Source organism: Myotis lucifugus, unplaced genomic scaffold, assembly GCF_000147115.1.
Source record: "Myotis lucifugus unplaced genomic scaffold, Myoluc2.0 scaffold_301, whole genome shotgun sequence".
Lineage (NCBI taxonomy): Eukaryota > Metazoa > Chordata > Mammalia > Chiroptera > Vespertilionidae > Myotis > Myotis lucifugus.
Window position 1 is genome coordinate 681177 of NW_005871349.1, and position 27533 is coordinate 708709.

The 27533-nt window shown below is 40.1% G+C and overlaps 1 protein-coding gene across 8 annotated transcripts in view; it reads left to right on the forward strand.

Annotated features, from left to right (window-relative positions):
- MET (MET proto-oncogene, receptor tyrosine kinase) overlaps positions 1-27533 on the forward strand; it is a 138898-nt gene that overhangs the window by 99863 nt on the left and 11502 nt on the right. For 5 of the 8 annotated variants that reach the window (XM_006100181.2, XM_023763808.1, XM_023763812.1 and 2 more), the window contains 9 exons: positions 5278-5496; positions 12407-12553; positions 14505-14661; positions 14859-14999; positions 17185-17415; positions 19841-19921; positions 22259-22440; positions 25920-26029; positions 27205-27370. In XM_006100181.2, the coding sequence (XP_006100243.1) occupies positions 5278-5496; positions 12407-12553; positions 14505-14661; positions 14859-14999; positions 17185-17415; positions 19841-19921; positions 22259-22440; positions 25920-26029; positions 27205-27370 (1434 nt within the window). Of the gene's footprint in view, positions 1-5277; positions 5497-12406; positions 12554-14504; positions 14662-14858; positions 15000-17184; positions 17416-19840; positions 19922-22258; positions 22441-25805; positions 26030-27204; positions 27371-27533 lie in introns of those variants that run through there. The other 3 variants (XR_002832010.1, XM_023763811.1, XM_023763809.1) reach the window with 3 other exon arrangements.

Here is a 27533-nt window from a genome sequence, read left to right on the forward strand (position 1 = left end):
GTTTTTCTCTCATATAAAATATCGTAATCTAGTTGGGCTGGTGCACTCACTTAGCATGAAAATTCTCAGTGCCCCCTCTCAAGCAGGGTCTTGATTGGGCAGGTGATAGATTGAATTATAGCACTTTCTTTTAGATTACCCATCCAATATTTCTTGAAAACTAAGGCCACAATGTTCTTTAATTACAAAAACCAATTTGGGACTAAAAATGTCAAGCCAGATCACCAAACAATAAGGTCACCTCAAATGAAATTTTTCTTGACCTTCTCAATCAGCCACATTGCATCACCTCTAGAGAATATTATTAGATTCTTATCAGATTCCTGAGGGATTATACTCCAGGGAGTCACCGTATGAAGTAGAGAGCTTTGAAACCAGTCCTCACACATGGCCACAAAGAATACCGCCGCCATTAATTTAAGGGACACCAATTCTTCACAACCAAATACAACATTATTACCCACATAAGAATAACAGTAACCTTCTTTGGTGTTAGCATGTGACTTTTTAAAGTAGAAATCTGAGAAATTATTAGTTTATCTAATTTACACCAAGCCTGTTATTAAAATATGGCTAAATTTTCTTCCTTCTCTCTCAACAGCATTATAATAGCAGGTAGAGCCCCTCATAGCTTTCTTCATTCATTTGTAACCAAATATTTATTAAAAACCTCCTATGTGTATGACATAAGAGTGGCATGTCCCAATAGTGGTAGAAGATAAAAATTCTATTTACATATCTGGAATACTAACTGGAGGCAGTTGTTTTATCTACAAACATATTCCTAGTACAATAGAACTATGCATTAGAATTGGACAAGAATGAAAAATTCAGTGAGTCTGTTTGACTATTGTTTGGGAAAACTACTTCATAAAGAGATGTATTCCTTCCATGTTCCCTCTGCTTATAGAATTTGAAGCTGACCATGATTAATTGAACTCATTCATTATTGAGCAATTAAAACTTTTGGTCAGGTCTGATCTATAATAACAAAAGCATAATATGCAAATCAACCGAACAACCAAACAGCAGACAACTGTCCTGACGATCTTCCGGATGAAGCAAGGGCTGTGAGGGTCGGGGCAGCTGTGGCTGTGAGGTCCAAGCCCCTTGCATGAATTTCGTGCATCAGGCCTCTAGTTTAGACATATTGATCCAGCCACAATAATGTTAAGTCCAATAAACTCAAATGTTTAAAAATAAAAATACTAATCACCTAATCACCAAAATGTATATTAATTTGTTTATATACATTATGCCTCAAAAGCCAGTAGTTTATTGTATAGTTTTCAAATTTCTTGTTGTTATATAGAAAATTATTGTGATAGCAGTAAAATTGTTCATTTTTATTTTCAGGATGATAGGAATAAATTGCTTTCAGCATTATACTCTGAATTTAAGATAACATTAAATGATTTTATTTATATTTATCGGTTTTCTGTATCTACTTACAGCATACACTTTAAATGTAGGATAATTTTTAAAATTACTTTAAAAAGAAAATATCACCCAATTTTGTTTGTGCTTTTTTAAAAAATACGTTTTTATGGATTTCAGAGAAAAGAAGGGATAGGGAGAGATAGAAACATCAGTGATGAGAGAGAATCATCCATAGGCTGCCTCCAGGGCATGTGCCCTGACTAGGAATTAATAGTGACCTGGTTCATGGGTCAACACTCAACCACTGAGCAACACTGGCCAAGCTTGTTTGTGCTTTTTAAGTATATCCTGAGTCCGTTTTCTATTTCAGGCATAAGTAAGTGGTTTATCTCCAATTCTACTTATCAAAGAAAAATAAATCTAAGGGGTGTTGTTGCTTGTTTGTCTTTTCCTTGGAGGGAAAAATCCCAACCATTTAACCTTTTTTTAATATTTATTGATTGATTTTAAAGAGAGAGAGAAAGAGTGAAACATTGATTTGTTGTTTCACTTATTTATGCATTCACCATTTGCTTCCCGTATTTGCCCTGACTGGGGACTGAACCTGCACCCCTGGCATATCTTGGTGGCGCTCTAACCAACTGAGCCACTTGGGAAGGGCTGCAACCATTTGACCTTAAATGTGTCACTTTGTGTTACTGATTTAGTCTAAGCACAATCAAGAGGAAACCACATTTTCCAGTTCTCTATAAATCAGAATTCCAAAGGGGAAGATTTGAAATGAGAGATGAAAGGGCATGGAACAATAATAGCAAAGCCTTTGTAAAATAGAGAGCATAGGAAAAGATTTACCAACATAGACTGTAGAGTGAGCAAGAAGCAGTACATGTAACATGGAAGTTAAGACAGTGAATTTTGGAGCCAGTGGCCTACGGTTTATGTTCCTTACTTTGCCATGCAACGCTGTGTGACCTGGTCTACTGATGTAAGCTTAAAAAGCTGCTTCTTCACCCATAAAATGAGTGTGATCAGAGCACCTACCTCATAAGATTATTGTGAGAATTATGTGAAAGTATTTTGCACAGAACCTGGCACTCAGTAACTGATATCTTAAAACACACACTGGTAAAATGGTCTAACTACATAGCTAATTATAATGCGAACCGTATGATGCTTAGCAGTTGACAAAGCACTTTACCATGAAGTATCACACATTGTTAATGACATTTTAATCTTACTTCCTAAATGAGGAAAATGAGTTTCCAAGTAAGGATTTTGCCCTGATTCTCACAACTTGATTTAGAGCTGTGAGATAATGGCACAAAGTTCAACTCCCACTCTGTCGTGGCTGCTTCATAAACAAGAAAACGGTCCTTCCAGGAGGCTGTTCTTTTCTTCTAAAAAATAAGTGATGGAGGGTGAGCCAGCTTCAGATAGATCAACATCGTTTATTCTGAGCAAGTAAAGCTCTGTGTTTCTTTGAAGATCGCATTGTTTAGATAACTTTGCATCTATTTTGTTTCCAAAAATGTGTTCTTCAACATTACAAAGTTAAATGCTGGTGTGTGTGTGTCTTTTTTTTCAAAAATTACATCTTTCTTTTTTTAATTATTGTTTAATTTTTCAGTTAGAGTTGACATACATTATTATATTAGTTTCAGGTGTACTGCCCCAGTGATTAGACATTACATAAATTGCTAAGTGATCATCCGACAAATCTCACACCCATCTGACACCATACATACTTATTAGAATACTAGAGGTCCAATGCACGAAATTCGTGCAAGGGGCTCGGCCCTTGCAGCCCCAGCTCCGTCCAGAAAGTCGTTCGGAAGGTTGTCTGGAAGGATGTCCAGAAGGTCGTTCAGCTGTCCAGTCTAATTAGCATATTATGCTTTTATTATTATAGATTATTGATTGTCTTCCCTATGCTGTACCTTACATCCCCATTTCTATTCTGTAACAATCAATTTGTACTTCTTCATCCCTTCACCTTTTTCACCCATCCCCCTAACCCACTGATGGCGAGCCTTTTGAGCTCAGCATGTCAGCATTTTGAAAAACCCTAACTTAACTCTGGTGCTGTGTCACATATAGAAATTTTTTGATATTTTCAACCATAGTAAAGCAAAGATTTATATTTTTGATATTTATTTTATATATTTAAATGCCATTTAACAAAGAAAAATCAACCAAAAAATGAGTTTGCGTGTCACCTCTGACATGCATGTCATAAGTTCGCCATCACTGCCCTAACCCCTCTCCCATCTGGCAACCATCAAAATGTTCTCTGTATCTATGAGTCTGTTTCTGGTGTGTGTGTTCATTTATTTTGTTTTTATTCAATTATTAATAGATATGTATTTGTTGTTCTTTTTTTTCTTTTTTTAAAGAAGACTTTAATATTTTATATAATACTGGTTTGGTAGTGATAAACTCCTTTAGCTTTTTCTTTTCTGGGAAGTTCTATATTTGTCCTTTGAATCTAAATGATAGCTTTGCTGGGTAGAGTAATCTTGGTAGGTCCTTACTTTTCATCACTTTGCATATTTCTTGCCAATTCCTTCTGGCCTGCAAAGTTTCTGTTGAGAAAACAGCTGACAGTCTTATGGGAGCTCCCTTATAGGGTACTAACTTCTTTTCTCTTGCTGCTTTTAAGATTCTCTCTTTATCTTTAACCTTTGGCATTTTAATTATGATGTATCTTGGTGTGGGCCTTTTGGGTTTCTCATGTTTGGGATTTTCTGCACTTCATGGGCTTGTATATCTATTTCCCTAATCAGGCAGGAAAGTTTACTATCATTATTTTTTCAAATAGGTTTTTAATATTTTGCTCTCTCTCTTCTTTTGGCACCCCCATGATGTGAATATTGGTAACTCTCAAAATGTCCCAGAGAGTCCTTACACTATCCTCATTTATTTTTTTTTCTTTTTGCTGTTCTGATTGGTTGGAGTTTTTTGCTTCCTTATTTTCCAGATCTCTGATTTGATTCTTGGCTTCATCTACTCTACTGTTGATTCCCTGTAAATTACTCTTCATTTCAGTTAGTGTATCCTTCATTTCTGACTGGCCCTTTTTTATACTGTCAAGGTTCTCACTCAGTTCATTGAGCATCCCTATAACCAGTGTTTTGAACTCTGCATCTAGTAGATTGCTTGTCTCCATTTTGTTTAGGTTTTTTTTCCTGACTTTTAGTTCCGTTCTTTCATTTGGGACATGTTTTTTTGTCTCCTTATTTTGGAAGCCTCCTATATTTGTTTCTATGTATTAGGTAGAGCTGCTACATCTCCCAGGCTTGGTAGAGTGGCCTAATGTAGTAGGTGTTCTGTAGGGTCCAGTGGCACATCTTCCCCCGTCACTTAAGCTGAGCACTCAAGGTTCACCCCCTCCCCCCCACATTAGCACCCTCCTCTTATAGTTGAGCCTTGATTGCTGTTGGCGTGTCAATGGGAGGGATTTGCCCCCAGGCTTCAGCCACTTACCTCCAACCATGGTGGAAGATGAACTGTTCAGGGGCCTACCCCACAGAGCAGGACTAACTTCAGTGGGGCTCTGGTGTCAGTTGAGTCCACCCCTTGAGTGTGTCACTTGTGGAGGCGGTTGGGTGGTGAGGCTTCAACCTGGACTGAAGCTGTCCACTAGGTGCATTGGCTCTGGGGCCTCCTCGGAGGTGCAAACCCCAAGGTCACCTGCCACCTCTATTCTGCCAGGGGCCACCCAGCATGAACTACAAAGCTATCTGCAGATGGCTACTACTTGTGCTGGGTTTGGAGGTGCCCCGGTGAGTCCAAATATTATATCTTTCAATTGATTGCTGAAACAGTGAAATGTGAAAGTTGCTATTGATGTTGTCAAACCATATTCTGCTTATAGTGGGTAATTGTGTCTTCCTATAGGCATGTCACCATCGCTCTAATTCAGAGATAATCTGCTGTACAACGCCTTCACTACAACAGCTGAATCTGCAACTCCCCCTGAAAACTAAAGCCTTTTTCATGTTAGATGGGATTCATTCCAAATACTTCGATCTCATTTATGTACATAATCCTATCTTTAAGCATTTTGAAAAGCCAGTGATGATCTCAATAGGCAATGGAAATGTAGTGGAAATTAAGGTAAGAATGCTTAAAATATCCTCTTAAATCATCAACTAGCACTTAATTGACTTTGTAGCTGTGTGAATAGAATTATTGTACTTGGTTGATCATTATCTAAGCTCTGAAAAATACATTTTTTTTTTGGCTTTGGACTAAAAGGTAAGTATAATCATGAACTGCTTTGTAATGAAGCATTTAACAACTTTTTTGTGTTATATTAAAGAGTAGCAAATGTGGGACACAAATCCATTAAATAGGCTGCTGTGGTGCATTATCTTGTCAGTGTCCTGTATGTATTTTCCTGGGCACCGAAATGAGCACATTATAAAATAAAAGGTAAGTGCCATGAGAGTAAACGCATCAGTTGTAGTTCTGTACTTCTTGAAATGCTTGCAATTTTGTGTCTGGGAATGGTCATCTCTAATGTGAATTATAAATGGCGCTGGGTTTCCTCTACCTTAGGAATATATTAGCCTCTAACTATAATGTAATTGGAGAATAACAGATTATCTTTTCTACTCCAGCCTGTGGCAAACAAAGAACAGTAAAGCCCAGAGAGGTTAAGTGATTTGACAAGTGATGAAATAGTGACTAGAATACGGCACTCTCATGTTGCTTCAATCATTTTTACTTCAAATAGTAATAAAACAGGCAAAATGGTCAAGATTTTAAGTATCTACATAGCCTTTCACTAGAAACAGCAAACTATCCATCCTTCAACATGTTGTTGTTGTTTTTGTTTGTTTTTAAATACATTTTATTGATTTATACAGAGAGGAAGGGAGAGGGATAGAGAGTTAGAAACATTGATGAGAGAGAAACATAGATCAGCTGCCTCCTGCACACCCCCTACTGGGGATGTGCCCACAACCAAGGTACATGCCCTTGACCGGAATCGAACCTGGGACCCTTCAGTCTGCAGGCCTACACTCTATCCACTGAGCCAAACCGGTTATGGCAACATGTTGTTTTTAATATGCTTTTAGATATATATATGTATATATATCTATATATATATATTTATATGTTTTTATTGATTTCAGAGAGAGGAAGGGAGAGGGGAATTGAGCCCCCAACCTGGGCAGGATCAGGAATCGAACTAGTGACCTGGTGCATGGGATCACGCTCAACCGACTGAGCCACAGTGGCCAGGCTCAACATGCTGTTTTTAGACAATCATAATGTTTTCCCTAAAAGACAGCCTGGATGCAAATATGAATAAACACAAAGTAAGAGAATAGGATAGCCCTTGTTTAAGTATAATATAAGTTCTCTTAAATCATCATACATTTCTACTGAAATTTTTCTTCTTCTTTGACATGATTTTCTCTCCAGCAAAACCCATACACATGTTCATACTCGTACAAGTTTACTAACCTCGCAGTTGTGTTTTGCACAATAATTACGCCCAGAATGAAATTAAACGGAGGCCTGCTTCAGTGAGCAACATGTTTATCACAGTGAAGCTCTTTCATCTGCTTCATTAATTAGTTTTATAAAGGGAGAAAAAGCTTTTATCTTTCACTTTTTCTCAATCAAACTAATCTAGTGTGGCCTTTTGCTTTTCAACAATTACAGTGTTTGCCATTTGAAAGATTCCATTTGGTTTTTCTTGATGAAAACAAGTTTATTTGCAAATATTTGTATGCCCAGATAAACTCTATTTTTCCATTCCTGTGTCTATGATGGAAGGATTAGAGATAAATGGTTCTTTATCTATTCGTCCAAGCACAGTCTTATATGGAGAAAACTTCTTTTTCTGTAAATTAAATACCCATTTTTCAATGTCTTACAAAATTGTTGGACCAAGAAAAATATGATTTGACATCCTCCTCAGCCTTTTAAAGCTATTCCCAACATGGCCCAAAGAGTCTGTGGAAACAGGCACAAAACATTTCCTTCTTTTGCTTATATACAGAATGCCTCTTTTCTCTAACAAGTGTAGAGCACCTGTCATGTCGCAAAGTGGCAACCTGGGGGGAAGGGGCCAGTTTAGGTATCATGATTGAGTCTTTTCCCATACTTCATTTTCCTTACGTACAAGAGGAAATCTAAAGCATAAGAGAATATTTGTGTGACAGCAATTTAACCCTTTGTCAGTCTCTACAGTTGATCACATTAAAACCTCTGCCTCTCTTGGGACAGAAACAAAGGAAAGCAAAGCATTAGAAAAGAAACGGCCTCTTCTGGACCAGCAGTGGACCATTTGTATCAAAAGAAAGGACAAATAAGCACATTTTACTTAATGTCCTTATTCAATTACCATTCAAAACATTAGTGTGGAGTATGTATTCCTTCAGTGAAAGCACTATGGGGAGAACCATGTGTATAGAGTGGGATTTCCTCCTTTTTATTGCCAGGAAGAGTTCATGCTCCTCCAGCAGCCGTGCATATAAGAATTCCTTGGCTACAAAGAAAGCGATTGTGATCGTTTCCAGCCCTAGTTATAAGAATTGCCTCCGTCAGCAGTTGGCCCAGTGACTACGCCATATGAAGAGGGTCGGCCAAGTTTGGATCAGAGAATGTAATAGAGACCAAGGGTCAGTCACCCCTTAGAACAAATGAGAAACCCCATCGACGTGGGAGGTTTGTGAGCAAGGCCTCAGCCGGCCAGCACCAGTGCTGGACAATGGTCATCACAAGCAGACATCTCCTTGGGAGTCCACGTCAGGGCACAACGTTTATGTCAGAAGCAGCTCCCTTTGTGTGTCACTGTAATTAATGTGCAGTACTGTGACATACATTATTTCATCTGAGACTCCTGTGCACCTGTACGTTTTGGGACGTCAGTGATGATTTTGCCCATTTTCAGATAAGTAAACAGAGGTTTTAAAAGATGAAGTGATTTGTCTTGAGTCAACTAGGGCTCATAACTCAAGTTTCTCGATTCCAGAATTGGTTTTCTTTCCACTGAGTAACAATGCTTCTCATATTAACTTTTATTTCGTGTATACCAAAATATCTTTTATAACAGACTTTTGTCATATGGTATACAGAAATCTATACAATTCTCTAAGTGAAGTAGCTCTGAACTCTTTACAAATACTTTAAAAAAAATTTTTGTATTACTTTGTGTATGAGCATATTTTATGGGACTAGAGAAGTACAGTATTTAATGCTGGAACAAGGACTGCCTGACACTGCCCTGGGGGTTTGTCTTGTTTGGGAGCATGTTGAATATATGGTTATAGGGATGCTTCAGAAGTCCAGTCTGAAGTCAGCTGAAATATGAAAAGGGAGGCAGGAACACCAGCTAAGGCAGGGAGCAGGAACTTGGCCTCTGACATTGTGAGCACAAGAACAAAGATGGGGGAGTCAGGAAAAAGCCTGTGTCAGTGTTTGGGCATCAGAAGCATCTAGAAGCGGGTATATTTCTGAGCTGACACAGTCTATCAGCTGCCCAGAGCCAGCCAACGATTGTCTTCTTCCCCCTTCTGATGATTTTACCTGCAACTATAGGCCCAATCCCAGCCACAACCACTATGAGGCCAGTTCTAGCTCCAGACAGGATGGTGGTGAAGAGTTCTTTTCTTAGATGTCATTTGTCCCCATAGCAAGATCTATTCTTGCTGATGGTACTCAGAAACTACTATTTCCATGTACTGTACATGTTAATATGCACAAAAATCGCGCACTGGGGTGGCAGGGTTCCACAGCCCGGCCTGCACCCTCTCGCAGTCTGGGACCCATTGGGGGTTGTCCACCTGCCGGCTTAGGCCCAATCCCCCCTGGAAATCGGGCCTAAACCAGTAGTCAGACAACCCTCTCACAGTCCAGGGCTCTTAAAGTCCAGGACCCCTTGCTCCTTACCACCCGCCTACAGCCGAGACGGGAGAGGCTCCCGCCACCACCAGTGCACTTGCCAGCTATGAGCCTGGCTTCTGGCTAAGTGGTGCTCCCCCTGTGGGAGTGCACTGGCTACCAGGGGGCAGCTCCTGTGTGAGGCCAGAGTGGGACACGGGAGGTTGACCAGCCAGGGAGGGACCGCAGAAGGGCTCCAGGGCATGCCTGGCCATCTCACTCAGTCCCGATCAGCCAGACCCCAGCAGCAAGCTAACCTACTGGTTGGAGCGTCTTCCCCCTGGTGGTCAGTGCACATCACAGCGACTGGTCGACCAGTCGACAGTCTGCCCCCTGGTGGTCAGCGCACGTCATAGTGAGCGGTTGAGCTGCCTTAGCATATCATTAGCATATTACACTTTGATTGGTTGAACGGCCAACCAGACGACCAGACACTTAGCATATTAGGCTTTTATTATATAGGATGTGGCATGGAGACAGCACCTGTGAAGAAACCTGTTTAATTTTGGTTCACCAAGCTTATTTCAAATGACCTGGGAACTTTTTTCCCATATGCCTATTAACATTCTGCAAACTCAGTTTTGAAGTTTCCTATGCGGGTTCTTTGGCCTGATTCCTAAGCTGAGGGACTCATATCCTCTGGATAAAGTATAAATCTTGCCCTCCAGCCACCACCACCAGCTCACTAGTTTCTTCTGCCCATCTCCCTGGACTGTTGCCTGGCTGAGTCCCACTACCACCCTGCCCCTCACTGCCTTAGCTGGCTTACTTTCACAGACTCAGTCTTGTGGCCACCATGATGTATGAGAACTTGTAAGACCCCTTCTGTTATAATGCTATTTTTCAAATCCTACCCAATCCCACTCCCATCCGCTCTATTCTGTAAGCAGTTTAGACATGGGTCCCGGGCCTGAATCCTAGATGGAAACGTGTCACACCTGACCAGAGTTGGAGAGAAAAGGGAACAGGAACATCCTATATTACATATTGGGAGTAATTAGTTTTCACTTTAGAAAGGCATTCATTTTAACATCACAGCGAGAGGAAGACTCTCTTATCTTTATATTCTCAGTGAAAAGAATGTGTCTGACACACAGTAGATGGTAAGGAGATACTGTATTGAATGGAATTTTATTTGCTTCATGACTAAGTCCTTTCTTGAACCTTATTTCTCAAAGTGTAAAGCAGGAATGACAATAACAGCTACCTCAGGAAGATGTCTTTACAAGATAAAATGAGATCATTATACTTCTAAATTGCTGTGTGTGTAGGGGATTAGAGACCAGAGAGTTTCTTCTATATTGCTTTATTTAAAACTCACATACTGCCATTTCAGTGACTGAAAAACTGAACCTGTTTTGTAAGTGTGTTCTTCTATTTAATAATACTTAATATTAAATAATGAGAAAGTAAATGGTAAAGCTTCTAAAAATATACCTTTTTCCCACGGCTCCATAAAGCTATGTTTATTTTAAACAATAAAAAGTAGCCTATAGCTATTCCTATTGTTTCTGACGCAGGTCCCTCTGTTACAGGGTAGTGGGCTGCCAGTATCACTCTGGTGATATCTTGGGTTGTAGACTTTCAAGGTAATTACTGAACATACAAAGCTAATAACTTCTTATGTAAGTCACTGCTTATCATGTGTTCCGTGGCAGGCACAGATGAAAAGGAGTCAGTTGTGTGGCTGTGTGATCTGTTTTTGTTTTAGAGAAGCCTTTATGCAACATCCAAGGAGGTCCTGAGCCTAAAGGGAGTGCTGGAAATGTAAATGCAGTGTGTTCCTCCCTTCCCCCAGCTGTTGGTATTCTCTAAGCAAGCAAGACACATTTTAGTCATTCTCTCATAAATCAAGTCCTCCAGCTCTTTCATCTTTGTTCTTTATCATTCCCTGAGTCCCCTCCAATGTGCCTTAGCCCTCCTCAGCCTAACCAACAAGTTGTCATTTGAAGCCCCAAAGTGACTTATTAGATTTATGTGCTTCTATGTTGAATTGCCCCTCGTGGCTGGCCTGGTTCAATGGAGTATGTAGTGCCCCTAGAAATAGTATAAAGGTAGAGTTTGTTTGTCTCTCTTTTTTCTTAAACTCCAGATTCATGTTAGAAAGAAGCATTTTCTTGCAAACTTCTTTTCCCAAAGTAATATCTGACTTACCAGTCTATGAAGATCCATATGAGACAATGTGGCAGTTTGCTGGGTATTAAAGGTCATGAAAAGCAGAGCAGCATTTGCTGCAGCTATCACTGGCTGCTCTTTGTTCCTAAGAAAAGAAGTCATGTGTTTTGATATATTTTTCTTCCAAGAATGGCTTTTTAATAAATAACTGTACTCATTAATAGTTGAGGAGAGATCGCCCCTCTGTTTTCACTTCTTTCCCGTGCTAATGGTAGGTTTCTTCAACAAAACATTAATATCTTATAAATGCCTGGTGGTAACTTTAGTTAGCTAAATATGTCAAACTGAATGATTTTTTAAATCCTCGTGTAAATATATAATTAATTGTTCAAAGTAATGTAGCCATGCTCTCAAATTGTAACGAGAGTCACATAGCATCTTACAGGAATTCCTTTAAAAATAAATTCACTTCTGTATAGGATTTAACTGTGCGAGAAGGATGAAAAGAAACTGCCCAACTCAAGGACGACAGGAATAAATTAACAGATGAGTTAAATCAGAGTCCCTCGATGCACCAGTATTTTATAAAATGCTCCTTGTGATTCTAAAAGTGAAGCCAGAGTTGAGCTTCCCTGCATTAGGCAGCACAACAGCTAAGTCTCTGCCTTGCTTCCTTTTTTCCAGCCATCAATACCCCCTGAAAGCATGAATGGGGTGATTATGGCTAAGAGGTCATTAGATGTAAGGATGTGAACCAAACTTCTCTTTCCTTTTCCCTAACATCCAACTGGATGGAAAGCTACACGCTGTGATTCCTAAACAATTAGTGCCCTGAAATGATCATGCTTGCTTTCAGCCACCCAAGTTCCCATGAGACGAGTATCATAAACTGAGTTTCATGTGCCTTGGCAAACAGCTTGGCCTGTGTTTGCAGTGTATTTATGTTCCTTCACAATTGTTAGTATTTCCTGCAAAACTGTGAAGTGTTAACAGCCTCTTTTCTTTCTTGCAGGGCAATGACATTGACCCCGAAGCAGTTCAGGGTGAAGTGTTAAAAGTCGGAAACAAGAGCTGTGAGAAGATCTCCTCGGACTCTGAAGCTGTTTTATGTACGGTCCCCAGTGACCTGCTGAAACTGAACAGCGAGCTAAATATAGAGGTGGGATTCCTGCATTCCTCTCGTGATGTAAATAAGGATGCTGCTGTAATTATGTCACTCGCAAGCTTAAAATAAATCATTAAACTCATCTGTGTGTTAGCTTTGGCTCATCAGCTCAGCCTTGATTCTTGGTTGTTATTTTAGAAATAGTGAGGTCTTGTTGCACTGTCTCCTTCCCAAGCTTGAGGGAGTAGATCTCAAAAGTCCTTCCCAGCCACACTCCCTCTGTGTCATGCCATACTCTTGCCAAATTCTGGTCTAGGGATGAATAAGGACATGTCTAAGATTGCCCCTGCCCCTACCTCTGACCACCCTCGGAGGCCAGATCCAACATACTATTGCCTTCCACAGTGATATCAAATGCATGGGCCTCAGACGCAAAAGAATATGTTATGTATGCACTGGACAAAATAAAATAGAAATTAAACTATTTTTACAGTAACTTCTTCATGTAAGCAGCTAAATTAATAACCTGGAATCAGAGTGAATGATTTTTTTTGCACTTTTTTTTCTTGAAGAGCTTTTTTGAGATTAACTCACATACCATACAGTTCACACATTTAAACTGGTTTGGGGTATATTACACTATTAATATTTTAAACTTGTAGTAAGCTATATATATGTAACAATTTTTGCCATTTTAATCATTTTTAGTGGACAATTCAGTGGCATTAATTACATTCACAACATTGTCCATGTAACCACACCACTAGCTAATTCTAAAACATCTTTTATCACCCCAAACAGAATGCTGGAACAAGTAAGCAGTATGTCACATCCCCTCCTCTTCCCCAGCCCATGGTAACCTCTAACCTACTTTCTGTCTTTACAAATTTGCCTGTTCTAGATATTTCATACAAGTGAAATCATACACTATTTGTCCTTTTGTGTCTGGCTTATTTTAAATATATTTTTATTGATTTCAGAGAAGAAGGTAGAAGCGAGAGAAACAGAAACATCAATGATGAGAGAAAATCATTGATTGGCTGCCTCCTGTATACCCCCTACTGGGGATCAAGGTCGTAACCCAGGCATATGCCCTTGACCAGAACCTGGGACCCTTCAGTCTGCAGGTCAATGCTCTATCCACTGACCCAAACCGGCTAGGGCTCTGGCTTATTTCATTATCATATTTTCAAAGTTCATCCATGTTATAGCATGTGCCAGAACTTTATTACTTTTTAAGGCTGAATATTCCATTGTATGGATATACCAGGCTGAATATTCCATTGTATAGATATACCACATTTTCTTTATCCAAGAATGAGTGCTCTGTAAAGGGTTCCTGAAATCTTCTAAAAAGTTATGAAATGGAAAACTACAAAAAAATTAGAAAGTTAAGGCTGAATTATGAGATCAGAGTTTAGAATTTAGAAGGACCATAAATCCTGAAAATTATACGATGTTAGAGCTAGAAGGGACCTCAAAGATTTCCTCTATGTATCAAAACTGATATTGAAATATTTTAAGGCTTTATTGTCCCACAATATAGTGACTATTTACTTCTTATGGTAAGTGTCCTTTGCCCTCTTCCCCACCCTGTAGGACAGAATTAATATCCTGTTCTCTCTGTTTTTTACTAGTTATTTATACATATGTGGGATATATCACATTGTATTATAATCATCTGTTTATGTGTTTATCTCCCTTTTATATCTCAGTTCCTCAAGATCAAAGATTGTGTTTATTTTTTTATCCCTAATACCTAGTTACAAGTACAAACAGCTAAATATCATATAAGTCATTCAGAGATCATTAGCCCCTACCTATTAAAACACTGAAGCAGAATTGAGGAACGTCTTATTACTCTGACGGCAATCATGCCACTTACGGAACAGTAGTAACCAGGTGGTATCTGGGGCCCACAGAGACTGTGCTTCAACCTGTGCGGTATATTTTATAGTTATCCAAAATAGCCAGCTAAATTCTGGCTCTCCTTTGTCATTTTCAGTGGAAGCAAGCAGTTTCTTCAACTGTCCTTGGAAAAGTGATCGTTCAACCAGATCAGAATTTCACAGGATTGATTGTTGGTGGCGTCACAATATCAACAATACTCTTACTATTGCTTGGGCTTTTCCTGTGGCTGAAAAGGAGGAAGCACATTAAAGGTACATTTTTTTAATTGTTTATTTTAAGGAATTCCTTTAAGAATGCAATCATTACAGCTTAAAGTTGTAAGTTCATGTGTGCTGTTGTATCTGCAATCCATAAAACCTATGAATTCTTGTCGGTCAGTCAGTCGAGGTCTGCTGTGACCCCTGGTAGCCAAGTCTTTAAGGAGCTCTTTCTCTCTCTCCGTTTTAAGATCTGGGCAGTGAACCAGTTCGCTATGATCCAAGAGTACACACTCCTCATTTGGATAGGCTTGTAAGTGCCCGAAGTGTGAGCCCGACTACAGAAATGGTTTCCCATGAATCTGTAGACTACCGAGCTACTTTTCCGGAAGGTATGTTCCAGTTTATTGTTCTGAGAAATACCTCAACATACACCTCAGTGGCTTTGTGGCATTGTTGTTTATTTTGGGGTTTGCCTTTATATTTTTATAAAAATATAAAAGAAGTATTTCTTTCTCTTTTTTTTGGCCAAGAAATTATTTAATTTGACGTAGAATGACTGGGCTCTTATTTTTAAATGTATTCATGTATACATTATGTTAGATTTTCAGCCTTTAAGCTCTCTTCTCACACAAAGGTTAATTTTTATATTTCAAGTACAGTTCACATTCAATATTATATCAGTTTTAGGTGCAGAGCATAGTGGTCAGATTATTCTATACCTTCTGAAGGGATCCTCCCAATAAGTCTAATACTCACCTGACACCATATCGTTATTACAGTATCACTGACTGTATTCCCTATGACTGTATTTTGCATCCCCATGACTGTTTTCATAACTTCCAACTTGTACTTCTTAATCTGCAAGATTAATTTTAAAATCATTTGAGTAAAGGTAAGGTGTTTGTCATCTCAGTGCAACATTAAGAAATTGTGAAGTGCTCTTTAACAAGCCAGAAAAAGATAAAATATAAAGTTTATATTTATTTATTTTTATTTAAATATAATTTGGCACTGCTATATTTTTTTACCTCAAAATGTTGATCCTCAAACATTTAAATTACAACTTTAGTACTCCTTTGAAGCATTCTCAGTGAACTGTTAGTACACAGCCTTTTCCCCACAATACTCCAGGACTTCAATATATTTTTTAGTCTTATCCAATAAAAACCTTCATGTGTGCAACTTAAACAGGAGGGGCTTAGCATCATCTGCTTTGCAAAACACTAAGCCTAATATTGGTTAGGCTAACCAGCACATTTCACAATGTTTTATTTAAAATCTCCTGGTAAAAAGCAAAATGTCTGTATTGTATCTGCTCCATTATCTTTAGAAGTTACAGGACATGAGTCAAATACAAGGATTTCCCTGGTTGAATATTTACCACTGGACAAATAAAATGAGTCACAGACAGTTGTGGATACAGGAAAACTTAGAAGTTGTTCCTCCAAACAAGTACAAGAGCAATAAGGCAGTTAACATTTTAACTTTAAACCTTACTCTCTCTTATATTTTGAAGTTTATTTTAGTTCTATAGAGATACGCATGAATATTGCCTCTGTCCACCTGATTCCATTTGCCTTTTAAAAAAATCTATGTGCTGCCCTGGCCAGGGTGGCTCAGTTGGTTGGGCATCATCCCGTGTACCTGGTGGTTGCTGGTTCAATTCCCAGTCAGGGCACGTGCAGGAGACAGTCATTCCATGGTACACTCTCACATCCATGTTTCTCTCTCACCCTCCTCTCCCTTCCTTTCTCTCTAAAAATAAATTTTAAAATCTTTTTTTTATAAATGCGTGGCCTTAACAACATGGACAAATCAAATCTAGTTTATAGTTTTGAAATTTAGACCTATTATTGTCTTACCAGTGACCCAGTGCACAGATTCATGCACTTTGAAAGGAAATTAATTAGAAGAAAGATTCGTGCAGTAATTATGTTACTGCAAAAAATTACATGTCAAAATAGTATATGTAATATAGTATTATAAAATTAAAATACAAAATATTTTAATATGTATCACGCATGCACAAGTCAACGTTTATTTTTAAATTGCCAATGTGCATCATATGTATCGGCCAGTCAGTCAGACAGACGACGGATGGACGGTTGGTCACTTAGCCTTTTATATATATGGATAGTATTATAAAATTAAAATATAAAATATTTTAATATGTATTGCTTATGCACGAGTCAACATTTATATATAATAAAAAGCCTTGTTTGAGGTTTACTTTTCATATACTATATTTTTAAACATGGGAAGCTGCACAAGTAGTCTGCCTTGAGAAATGCCTAAGGAAATGAGAATAAACAAGATGTCAAAGTTAATGCTTAATCTATTTAAAGAAAATTTATTAAAAACTTTATTTGTATGCCAGTATCTTTTCCCAGCTTACCATTTTTATTAAACTAGTTCCTTTGTAAAGATTCTTCCTAGCCTCATTCAATGATAAAACCATCATTTCTTTAATTTTAAAATTCAGGATTCATTATTAATTCAATTTGCTGCCCCTGTTAGAGTCCCCATAAGTGAGGTTCTGCTATTGTTTTCTAATAATCCTACTTTATCTGGCAGATCACTATCCTAACTCATCTCAGAACGGATCATGCAGACAAGTGCAATATCCTCTGATGGACCTGTCCCCCATCCTCACTGGTGGTGACTCTGATATATCCAGTCCATTACTGCAAGATGCTGTCCACATTGACCTCAGTGCTCTAAATCCAGAGCTGGTCCAGGCAGTCCAGCACGTGGTGATCGGGCCCAGCAACCTGATTGTGCATTTCAATGAAGTCATAGGAAGGGGTAAATATTTCCACTCAGCTTTTTGTTGGACACGGTTTTCCAGTAAGCATTTTATCTCCTGCCTTTGCAGATTAGGAATTTAGACAATGGGGAAAGCAACTGACAGAGCGGTGATAACAAGTGCACTTGATTTCTGTCCTGCAGAAAAACAGGTCTGCAAATAATATCCGTGGGGCCTTGCCCCTGTTTCTGGAGGCCTTTTAATAATCTCCCGAACCTACTAGAAAATAAATCATATTCTTTCCTCACCTTTTTCACAATTAAACTATAATTTCTTAAAAGATACCGTTTACTTCCTTCTAAAACATCATTCTTTCACGTCCCAATATTTTCACTCGTCTCCCTCCAGTCTTCCTTTGCTCTGAGAACAGGGACTATATGAAGTCCTTGTTTGTAAGAGTTACACTGCTGGACAGCATGAGAAGATGGGGAATGTATAGCATTCTCCTGGCCTGAAACATTATATGTCATATCTACAATGCACTCCAACTTCTTTATACAAAAAGGAATATTTGTAGTAAGCCAGACAGAGCAGCAATAACAGCTAGCACACAGTCTTGAGGGAAATATTTATCAGGGAGAGGAACCACGCAGAAGCCAGGAAATGAACTCCACTCTTCCCTTTTTTCTAAAAAGCTTTTACCTTTGGTACTGAATGGTCTCTGGTCCCCTTTCTTCAGTATGTGCTGCAGGAGGTGGCACAGGCACAGGTACAAGCCGCCAAGACCATTTGCCTCGTAGGAGCACGGAGCCTGCCCATTCTCCTGTGATGGCACCCACACATTCCTCTGTCACATACTCCAGATTTTTTCCTGCTCCCCCTTCCTAATAGTAGCTTCGCTGTTAATAAACATGTTTCACATCAGAGTAATTTAGAGCGCTGTCACCAGCCTATAAATTCCAGTAATTGCACCAGTTTGAGCATGTAGCCTCACTGATTATGTTCTGAGTCTATGCGTTATGAAATTAGATTTTTTTATTTTTATCATGAAAGGTGCTAAATGGCAATTATTGCTTTTATGTAGTAATAATCATTAATGATTCTATAAATATTAACTATTATTGATATGTGCTTCCCTGGTAGAATGTGAGCCCTTGAGATCATAGGTTTGTTGTTTTTTTTTCGTCTTTGCACCGTAAGAGGGTAGACCAATGCCTGACACTCACATATGAGGCATTCAGGGAGTCTTGTCTGGCTACGTAAATTAATTAATGGATGACTTACACAGCTATCAGCCACTTGGCACCTCTGCGGAAAATTACTGCCACTGGATGAAAGGCTACTGTTGGGAAGGTGATGTGGCTGAAGCCAGAGAGAACTGGATGAAGTGACTCAGAGTGAATTTGCTTCACTTGAGTAATTTCCTTTCAGTTTCAGCCAAACTGGGTTACATATTAATGGATGACTAATGGGGGAAATCCTTATTCTATAATGCTTATTTCTAATGATAACATTTTTACTTCATTTCAGTTTATTGTAATATAGGGAGCTTTTTATTTTATTTTTTCATGTAGGCAAAACTTTATTTTCATATTTAAAAGATGATATTTGATCATTAAAAATTATTTTTAAAATTATTTTAAAATAATACACAGTTTTTCTTGTATTATTAATTATTGTATTACTAGAGGCCCGGTGCACAAATTCGTGCACAGGTGGGGTCCCTCTGGGCGGCCTGCAGGGATCGGGCCAAAACCCGCAGTCCAACGCCGCCTGCAGCTCCTACCTGCTGCTCCCACTCATCCCAGCCCCACTGTGCCTGCTGCGGGCTCGCATCCAATCAGTCCCCATCACACTGCCACAGCAGCACTCGCCAGCCCTGAGCCCTGCATCTGGCACCCTCCCCAAGGGGAGTGGCCTGCAGGATCGGGCTGAAACCAGCTTTCCAACATCCCCTGAGGGGTCCCAGATTGTGAGAGGGTGCAGGCCAGGCTGAGGGACCCCACCGGTGCACGATCGGGCCAGGGAGAGACTGCCGGAGGGCTCCAGTTCATGTCCAGCCCATCTTGCTCAGTCCCAATTGGCTGGACCCCAGTAGCAAGCTAACCTACTGGTCAGAGCGTCTGCCTTCTGGTGGTTAGTGCCCGTCATAGCGAGCAGTTGAGCAGCCTTAGCATATCATTAGCATATTACGCTTTGATTGGTTGGTTGTTCTGCCGTTCAGTCTATTTGCATATTACCCTTTTATTATGTAGGATTTTCCATACAAACAACTCTAAGCCTACTTTTGTCCCACCCTGCATTCACACACACACACACACACACACACACACACACACACACACAGTTAATCAAAAGTAGACGAAATAATATACTTTTTGGTCATGTACAAAAAAAGGAAATGAAGATCACGAAATACCTAGTAAGTAATTATTACATAATTAAAAGTAATGCCGCACTAACCAAATACCCTCTTTCATGTAGGTCATTTTGGGTGTGTATATCATGGGACTTTGTTGGACTACGATGACAAGAAAATTCATTGTGCTGTGAAATCCTTGAATAGTAAGTCACATTTTATTTATTTTTTATTTCAGAGTGGGAGAGAGAGAGAGAAACATCGATGATGAGAGAGAATCATTGATCAGCTGCCTCCTGCACACCCCCTACTGCAACCCAGGCATGTGCCCTCACCAGGAATCAAACTGTGACCTCCTGGTTTATAGTCAACGCTCAGCCACTGAGCTACATGGGCTGGGTGGTTACTTTTTATTTAACATACACTTTTATGATTTGCAAACTAATAGTTTATAATGAAATGTTGATTTTCACTTTCCCTTGTGGAAAAATCAGCTACTTCTGGAATTATGGATCTATTGCTAAAAATTTGCTCTAAATTCCTATTGAGATATCTCCTCAGAAATTATCTGAGGGCCCTCCTAAGTGAGAGTGCAGGAGAAATGAGTCTGGGATGAGCTGAGTTTCACTTAACTATGTTTGACTTATAATACGTGTTTTGTAAGTGACATTCATGGAAACTATTGGAAGCATGTTGGCACATACAATAATAGTGACTCATTTTACCCGGAGGCATTACTATAATTATTTGTTTAACCACAACCTCTACTAAAAAGATTTCTAAAAAAATGAAATAAGACAAACAGGCAAAAAAATATGTTGGCAGAAAATTGAAAAGTTGTAAATGTGGTACTATCTCACTTATCTGCATTTTTGGGGAATGAGATATTCCACATAAACAAACTTCCTAAACAAGTGAAACTTACCCTCCTTTTAATGCTAGAATGTTTTTTAGAATTTTAGTAGTTATTGGGAAACTCTTTTTTAAATGGAATGCAGACTCTGTTTGAAAAATAGGCACTGCTTTCAAGCATAAACTAAGACTTTACCGATGACCATAATTATAGCATAAATTACTGTCTTGTACAACCCAGTGTTCTCCTCATACTAGCATTTCCCTGGCTCCACCTTTACAGACAGGTCTCACATGTCAAGTCCATGTGCTTGCCTTTTTTAAATTTCCAAATTTGTGCTTACAATTTGCTGCATCCTGAAAAACATTAACCAGCTATATCACAAATTTATATTGGAATAATAAGCTTAAATGCACACATTAAAGGTTTTTCTGCAAGATACATGATTGTCAGAACTATGTCAGCCTTTTTGACGTGTAAATCTTCATGCCAAGTAGTGTTCTAGATGGTTGATTTTGTTGAAAGTCTGATCACAAGGTCATTAAAGGGACACTTTATATAAAACCTAACTACACACTGGATGGATTATGTATGATTTTCAATAAATTTGCCTCACAGGCCCTAACCGGTTTGGCTCAGTGGATAGAGCGTCAGCCTGCGGACTGAAAGGTCCCAGGTTCGATTCCGGCCAAGGGCATGTACCTTGGTTGCGGGCACATCCCCAGTAGGAGGTGTGCAAGAGGCAGCTGATCGATGTTTCTCTCCCATCGATGTTTCTGACTCTCTATCCCTCTCCCTTCCTCTCTGTAAAAAATCAATAAAATATATTTTTTAAAAATAAAATAAATAAAATAAAATAAAATAAATTTGCCTCACAGGAGAACACTACTGCCCATTTACAAAGAACAATCCTATCACCAAGGAATCTTTCTCTGTTCTGGAGTGATCTCTTAGCCTTCCTGGTTCCAGAATGCATTGTGTTTGTAAAAAAAAATATCATCACTGATACTGATATTAGTCAGATTAGTAAATTAAAGCTTGTTCATTTTTCATTAATGCTGACTCATGTCAGGCCCTCAGGATCTCTATCTGGAAATGGTTAGAAACTATTAGAACCAAAAAAAAATGTCTACTTATATATATGACCACCATTGATCTTCAAATCCACCCATTCCAGGGGTTGGAAAACTATGGACAGCCGCCTGTTTTCCAAAATAAAGTTTATTGAGACTTAGACACTTTTTCCCTGTGGCTGCTTTTGCACTGTGATGGCAGAGCTGAGCATTTGAAACCGTATGACCCACAGAGCCAGACAAGGTTTACTATCTGGCTCGACAAAAACGTTGCCAACCCCTGCCCTTCACAGCCACTACAGAATGGACTGGCCAACTTTCCCCTCCTTTTCCGTATCAGACAAACTGACTGCTAGCTAGACTCGATCTTACAAAAATGTGTAAAGGCGATGACTGGAAAGCACGGTGCAGGGCGGCATCATTCACACAGAAGGATTGTAAAAAACACTCTGAGGATGAGGCAGTGGGACAAGATGGAAACCTGTGGTTTTATTTATTTCTATTTATTTATTTGTAATCCTGCTGTTTTAAATATGCCATTGCTCTCCCTATCTGAGCATGACAAAGTACTCCTTGTTCTGTAATGAAATCAATGTCTCCACCGCTGGATTTCTCAGGAATCACGGATATAGGAGAAGTTTCCCAGTTTCTGACTGAGGGGATCATCATGAAGGATTTTAGTCATCCCAACGTGCTCTCGCTCCTGGGAATCTGCCTTCGAAGTGAGGGGTCTCCGCTGGTGGTCCTGCCGTACATGAAACACGGAGATCTTCGAAACTTCATCAGAAATGAGACTCATGTAAGTATGTTAGCTAGCTCCCTGACCTGTAAACTAGCTGCAGGCCAGCCAGTCTTCCAAAATGTGCCTGTGTTGAACCTTTTCAAAAGCGCTTTAGCCAAAGAAGTGCATGTAAAATGTTAGCACCATTCAAAGGTACGAAAGCTGGTTTAGTTCACTAGTACCTGAACATTCTCTATCCTGGTGGGAAGACAGTGATACCTAGAAGGGTTTCCCCAGGGGCAATGAGTCTTAACTTCCCTGCAAACAGCCTTGCTCTACCATCCCCCTGATAGGGACATTTAGTCATCTTTGAGGGCCTACTATGAGCCAGAAACAGCACAACACAGGAGACAGAGGCATAATTAGCCACAAGCCACATGAAGCATTAGTCTAGAAGGAAAAACATTGAAGAATTAATTACAAATGAGTCCCTTGCTATTCTTCAAAATTGCCAGTCACCCTCCTACCTCAGGACCTTTGCACTTGCTGTTTTCTCTCCCTGCACCACTCTTCCCCAAAATATCCACATATCTCAACTTCAGCCTTTCGCCGTGATATCATCTTCAAAATGAGGCTCTCCTGACCTTTCTAAAATTGCAACTGACCCACCCCACCCTCCTGCCTTCAATCTGTCTCCTCCCCTATTACGCTTATCATCTTCTTACTCACTAGGCCTGAGAGGTCCAGTACTGTGACCATGAGCCACATGTGAAATATGGCCAGTCCCAATTGAGCTGTGCTGTAGGTGTAGAATACATCCCAGGTTTTGAATATTTAGTATAAAAAAGGCAAAATATTAATAATCGTTTATGTTAATTACATATTTAAATGATATTTTGGATATGTTGGATTGAAAAATATATTGTGAAAATTAATTTCACCTGTTTCTTTTTACTTTTTAATGTGACTTTTAGAAATGTTTAGATTATACGTTTGACTTGCATTACATTTCTGCTGTATAGTGCTAGGCTAGACAATAAATTAATAAATAGTAGCTAACCCCCTTCTAGCCTGCCCCCACCCCCACCCCAGATTTTCACCACCCTATCATCTGTGTCCATGGGTTATGCATATATGCATATAAGAAAAAATAAATAAATAGTAGCTAAATACATATGTGTGTGTGTGTGTGTGTGTGTGTGTGTGTACACACATCCCATTAAAATGCAAACTCGTGAGGGTAGAGATTTGTGTGTATGTTCTCTGCTGTAGCTCTAACACCTAAAATGGTGTTTGGCCCATAGACTCTCAGTGAATATTTGTTGAATGAATGAGCTCAGAGTTACAAAAAAGGTTGTTAGGCTCCTACAAATGAGAATTTTCTTAGTGACATTTTTTGTTGTTGTTAATCCTCACCTAAGGATATTTTTCCATTGCTTTTCAGAGAGAATGGGAGGGAGGGAGGGAAAGAGGGAGGGGAGAGAGAGGGAGAGAGAGAGAGAGATCTATGTAAGAGAGACACATCGACTACTTGCCTCCCACACATGCCCCAGCTGAAGGCAGTGAGTGAACCCAGGTACATAGGTGAACTTGACCAGGAATCGAACCCGCAACCCTTTGGTTCACAGGCCAGCACTCTAGTACACGGGCCAGGGCTCTTAGTGACATTTATGATAGAACCTAAAGGATGAGCAAGTAGTGGCCAGATCAGAACCAGAGAGGAGGCGGAAGGAGTTTCCAGAACTGAAAACATAGATGGCATCCGGCTCCTCAGCCCCTGTGCCCAGGGTCCTTTGGGAGTTAATGGAGTAGTTTTACTCTTAATCAAAAAAACAAACAAACAAAAAAAACAACTTCATAAACATGGGGTCTGTTTCTCAGAGGAAATAAGGTCTAGAATGGATGATGAAGCAATATTTTGTGTTCAGCAAAAAGAATAAAATGCTCCCTGGCAATGAATGTTTGCAGATAGGGTGACTTTACCTCACAAAGCACAAAGCTGCCCTGACAGATCCCACTTTTGCACTTCAGTTCTTGTCATTCTCCTGGTAAGTTCATCTGGTTGGATATGCTACCTTCTCTCGGGTATTTTGCCCCCGGGGTTAAAGCATGCTAGAGACTTATCAGACTGCACTATGGCCTTTTACAACCTGAGGAGTCCATACTAATGACAACCACTAGGGTGGGTGTGTCTGAAAGAGAAACGCAAGGAGCTGGCCTCTCTACCTGCTGTGGCCCTCCTTGGAAGGTCCCCATTGTCTGCCCCTTTGGTTCACAAAACGCCACAGCAGCTGCTAAGGAGGCATGCCCTGTTCCCAATGGCCAGGCTCCAGCCACAGTGGCATCTGTGTGATTTCAGATATAGTTCTTACAGTTACGAAAGACATTCCCACTGTCCACAGTGTTGTGGAGGGAGTTCCTAGAGAATGAGGTTCCTGTTCTCTGTGTGGGTCCAGGCCCCTGGAGTTGTGAGCTGTGCTTCAGCACGTGTGGGAGGGGTTCTGACGGGAGTGATTTTGCTACAGTGTGGGCTTTGGAGCCTAAAAGATTTACTTTAAAATCCTAATTCCACCACTTACCATCTGAGTGGTTAGGGTAATTTATTTTTCTCTGAACTTCCTGTATTAACCATGCATTCCCTTTTTTTTAATTTCAGAGAGGAAGGGAGAGGGAGAGAGGGATGGAGACATCAGTGATGAGAGAGAATCATTGATTGGCTGCTTCCTGCACACCCCCTACTGGGGATTGAGCCCACAACCCAGGCATGTGCCCTTGACCAGTATTGAACCCAGGACCCTTCAGTCTGCAGGCCAACGCTCTATCCACTGAGCCAAACCAGCTAGGGCTAATCATGTATTTCTGAGGCTCTAACTTCTGGGGCCTCACTGACCCTGCAGAAACTGCCCCTCCCGGGACTAGCAAATTCCCAGAGATGGTGAACAACTCACCTTCTCAGAGGTGACCCAATCCAGAGCCCAAACCCCAACCACCTCCTTGACAGGGCTCTCACACTCTAGGTCACTGTCTCCCTGCCTACTCATTGAAGGGCCAGGTACCAGACAGCTAGGGACAGCACCTACGCCCTGAGCCCGCCTGCTGAAATTATCCCAGCTACTCAAGTCCTAGCCTGCCTACCCTGCCTTGCCCATTCTTCCCACAGAAACCACATGAAGCCTCACCTGTCTCCTGGCCAAGCCTAGTGCTGCCCTGTGTGGGCTTGCGGCAGGGCATGCCCCGCCTCCTGGGGCTTATCACAAACTGTCTTTTCAGTGGCAATTGTCTCCCACCCGTGGGCTTCACCATACCTGAATAATTATAAAACCCACATTTTAAAACACCTCCAGTTCTGCATCTGTATGAGGATTAGCCCAAATGTATAAACCATCTAGCCTGGTGCGTTGCAAACAGTAGATGCTTAATAAACGGTTGCTATTATCAAACAGGGCGTAAGCTATCATTTGAAACAAGACCGTTCTTATAAACATTTCGGAATTCTGAGATCCTCGCTAGAACAGTAGATGCTTCGTTGATGAGTTCCCAATTCTCTTTGATTGCAGAACCCAACTGTAAAAGATCTTATTGGCTTTGGTCTTCAAGTAGCCAAAGGCATGAAATACCTCGCAAGCAAAAAGTTTGTCCACAGAGACTTGGCTGCAAGGAACTGTATGTAAGTAGAAGAATCTCTGTGCCCACAGTCCAAATGAAGTGAAAAGGAGGGCTCTGTTTCCCCTGATTTTCACGCAGAAGTCCTTTATTTCCGGTACAGTTTTAAATCCACATGTAAGCACTGGAGATGTAGGAGGGGCTTTCAGCCTCTGTCAAATGGAGAATGTAAAAGGGATTCTCCAGAGGGGGCCTGAACAGCTGCTCTGCGCTTCCCCCTTTTTTTCCTTCCCAAAAGGAGGCTTCAGTGTTGTGGTTTCACACTGCATTAGTGTTGGGAGGTAGAATTTGATCTTCAGCCTTTTACAGTGAAAAGAGGGCTGATAACACCAATACCAACATATTGTCACTTCCCAAGAGTGGATTTGAAGTCAGCCTGCAGAAGCCCTACCAAAAATGGTATTTGGGAATGAATTCAAAGAACTTTATTTGTGTCTGGCTGCCTGGGCTATATAATACGACAGTCAACAGTTTGTAATCCATTCAGCGCTTTCCCTTGCATAGCGCTGATTCATGCCTTACGGTGTATGTGAAGGAGAGAGCTGTGCTCTTCATTTCCTACCTTGGTTTTGGTCACTGTGACAACATGAAAGCCCACTTAAACAAAGGGACACCCAGCCTCAGGGAGCAGAAATTGATTTTGTTGAAACTTGCTGTTTTTCTCAGATGCTTTACTATGTGTCCTGTTTCTCTATTACCTTAGTGGTGGGATATATAAGTTTTATCTACTATCCTAGCCCATTTGAGAATGAAAACATAAGATAACAGGGCCTGGTCACATGTCTCCCCTATAAAACTAATCGGTAATAAGTTGACAAGTGGTTATTGGCGATTACTTTGGTTACTCAGTTGGCATACTTGATTTAGCAACCAAGGATATCGGGAGGGGGGCCTGATTTTACTACTGCAGATCTACAAAAGCAGAACGAAGTTTCTTGTGTAACATCACTCATGATCTCTTTCCTCGGCTTGTTGAATTTGTCATGTAAATGTCAAGCACTTTTACTCAAGAATTCCATTGTAATGTAGTGTTAGTCGGTTGAGGCTGGAAGAAGCCTCCCAGTAGAAGTTCAGGATTTGTGGATTTCCAACACAGAAGCCACTTGTTCTGTAGATATTCAGCGTCACAGTAAATGATTCTGTTTCAGCCACCAGTAATAATATTTGTCCTTTCTGTAGGCTAGATGAAAAATTCACTGTCAAGGTTGCTGATTTTGGTCTTGCCAGAGACATGTATGATAAAGAATACTACAGTGTACACAACAAAACAGGTGCAAAACTGCCAGTGAAGTGGATGGCTTTAGAAAGTCTTCAGACTCAGAAGTTTACCACCAAGTCAGATGTGGTAACGTATTATTGATCACCCCTGACCTTCTCCTCTTTTACTTTCATACCCAAATTTTTCCAGTAGTTTTATGGCTACTTAATTTCTTTTAAAGAAAAGAAACTTTTAACATCACTAATTTCAATTTTTTTTCTAAGCAAAAGTGCTCGATTATCTAATGCAC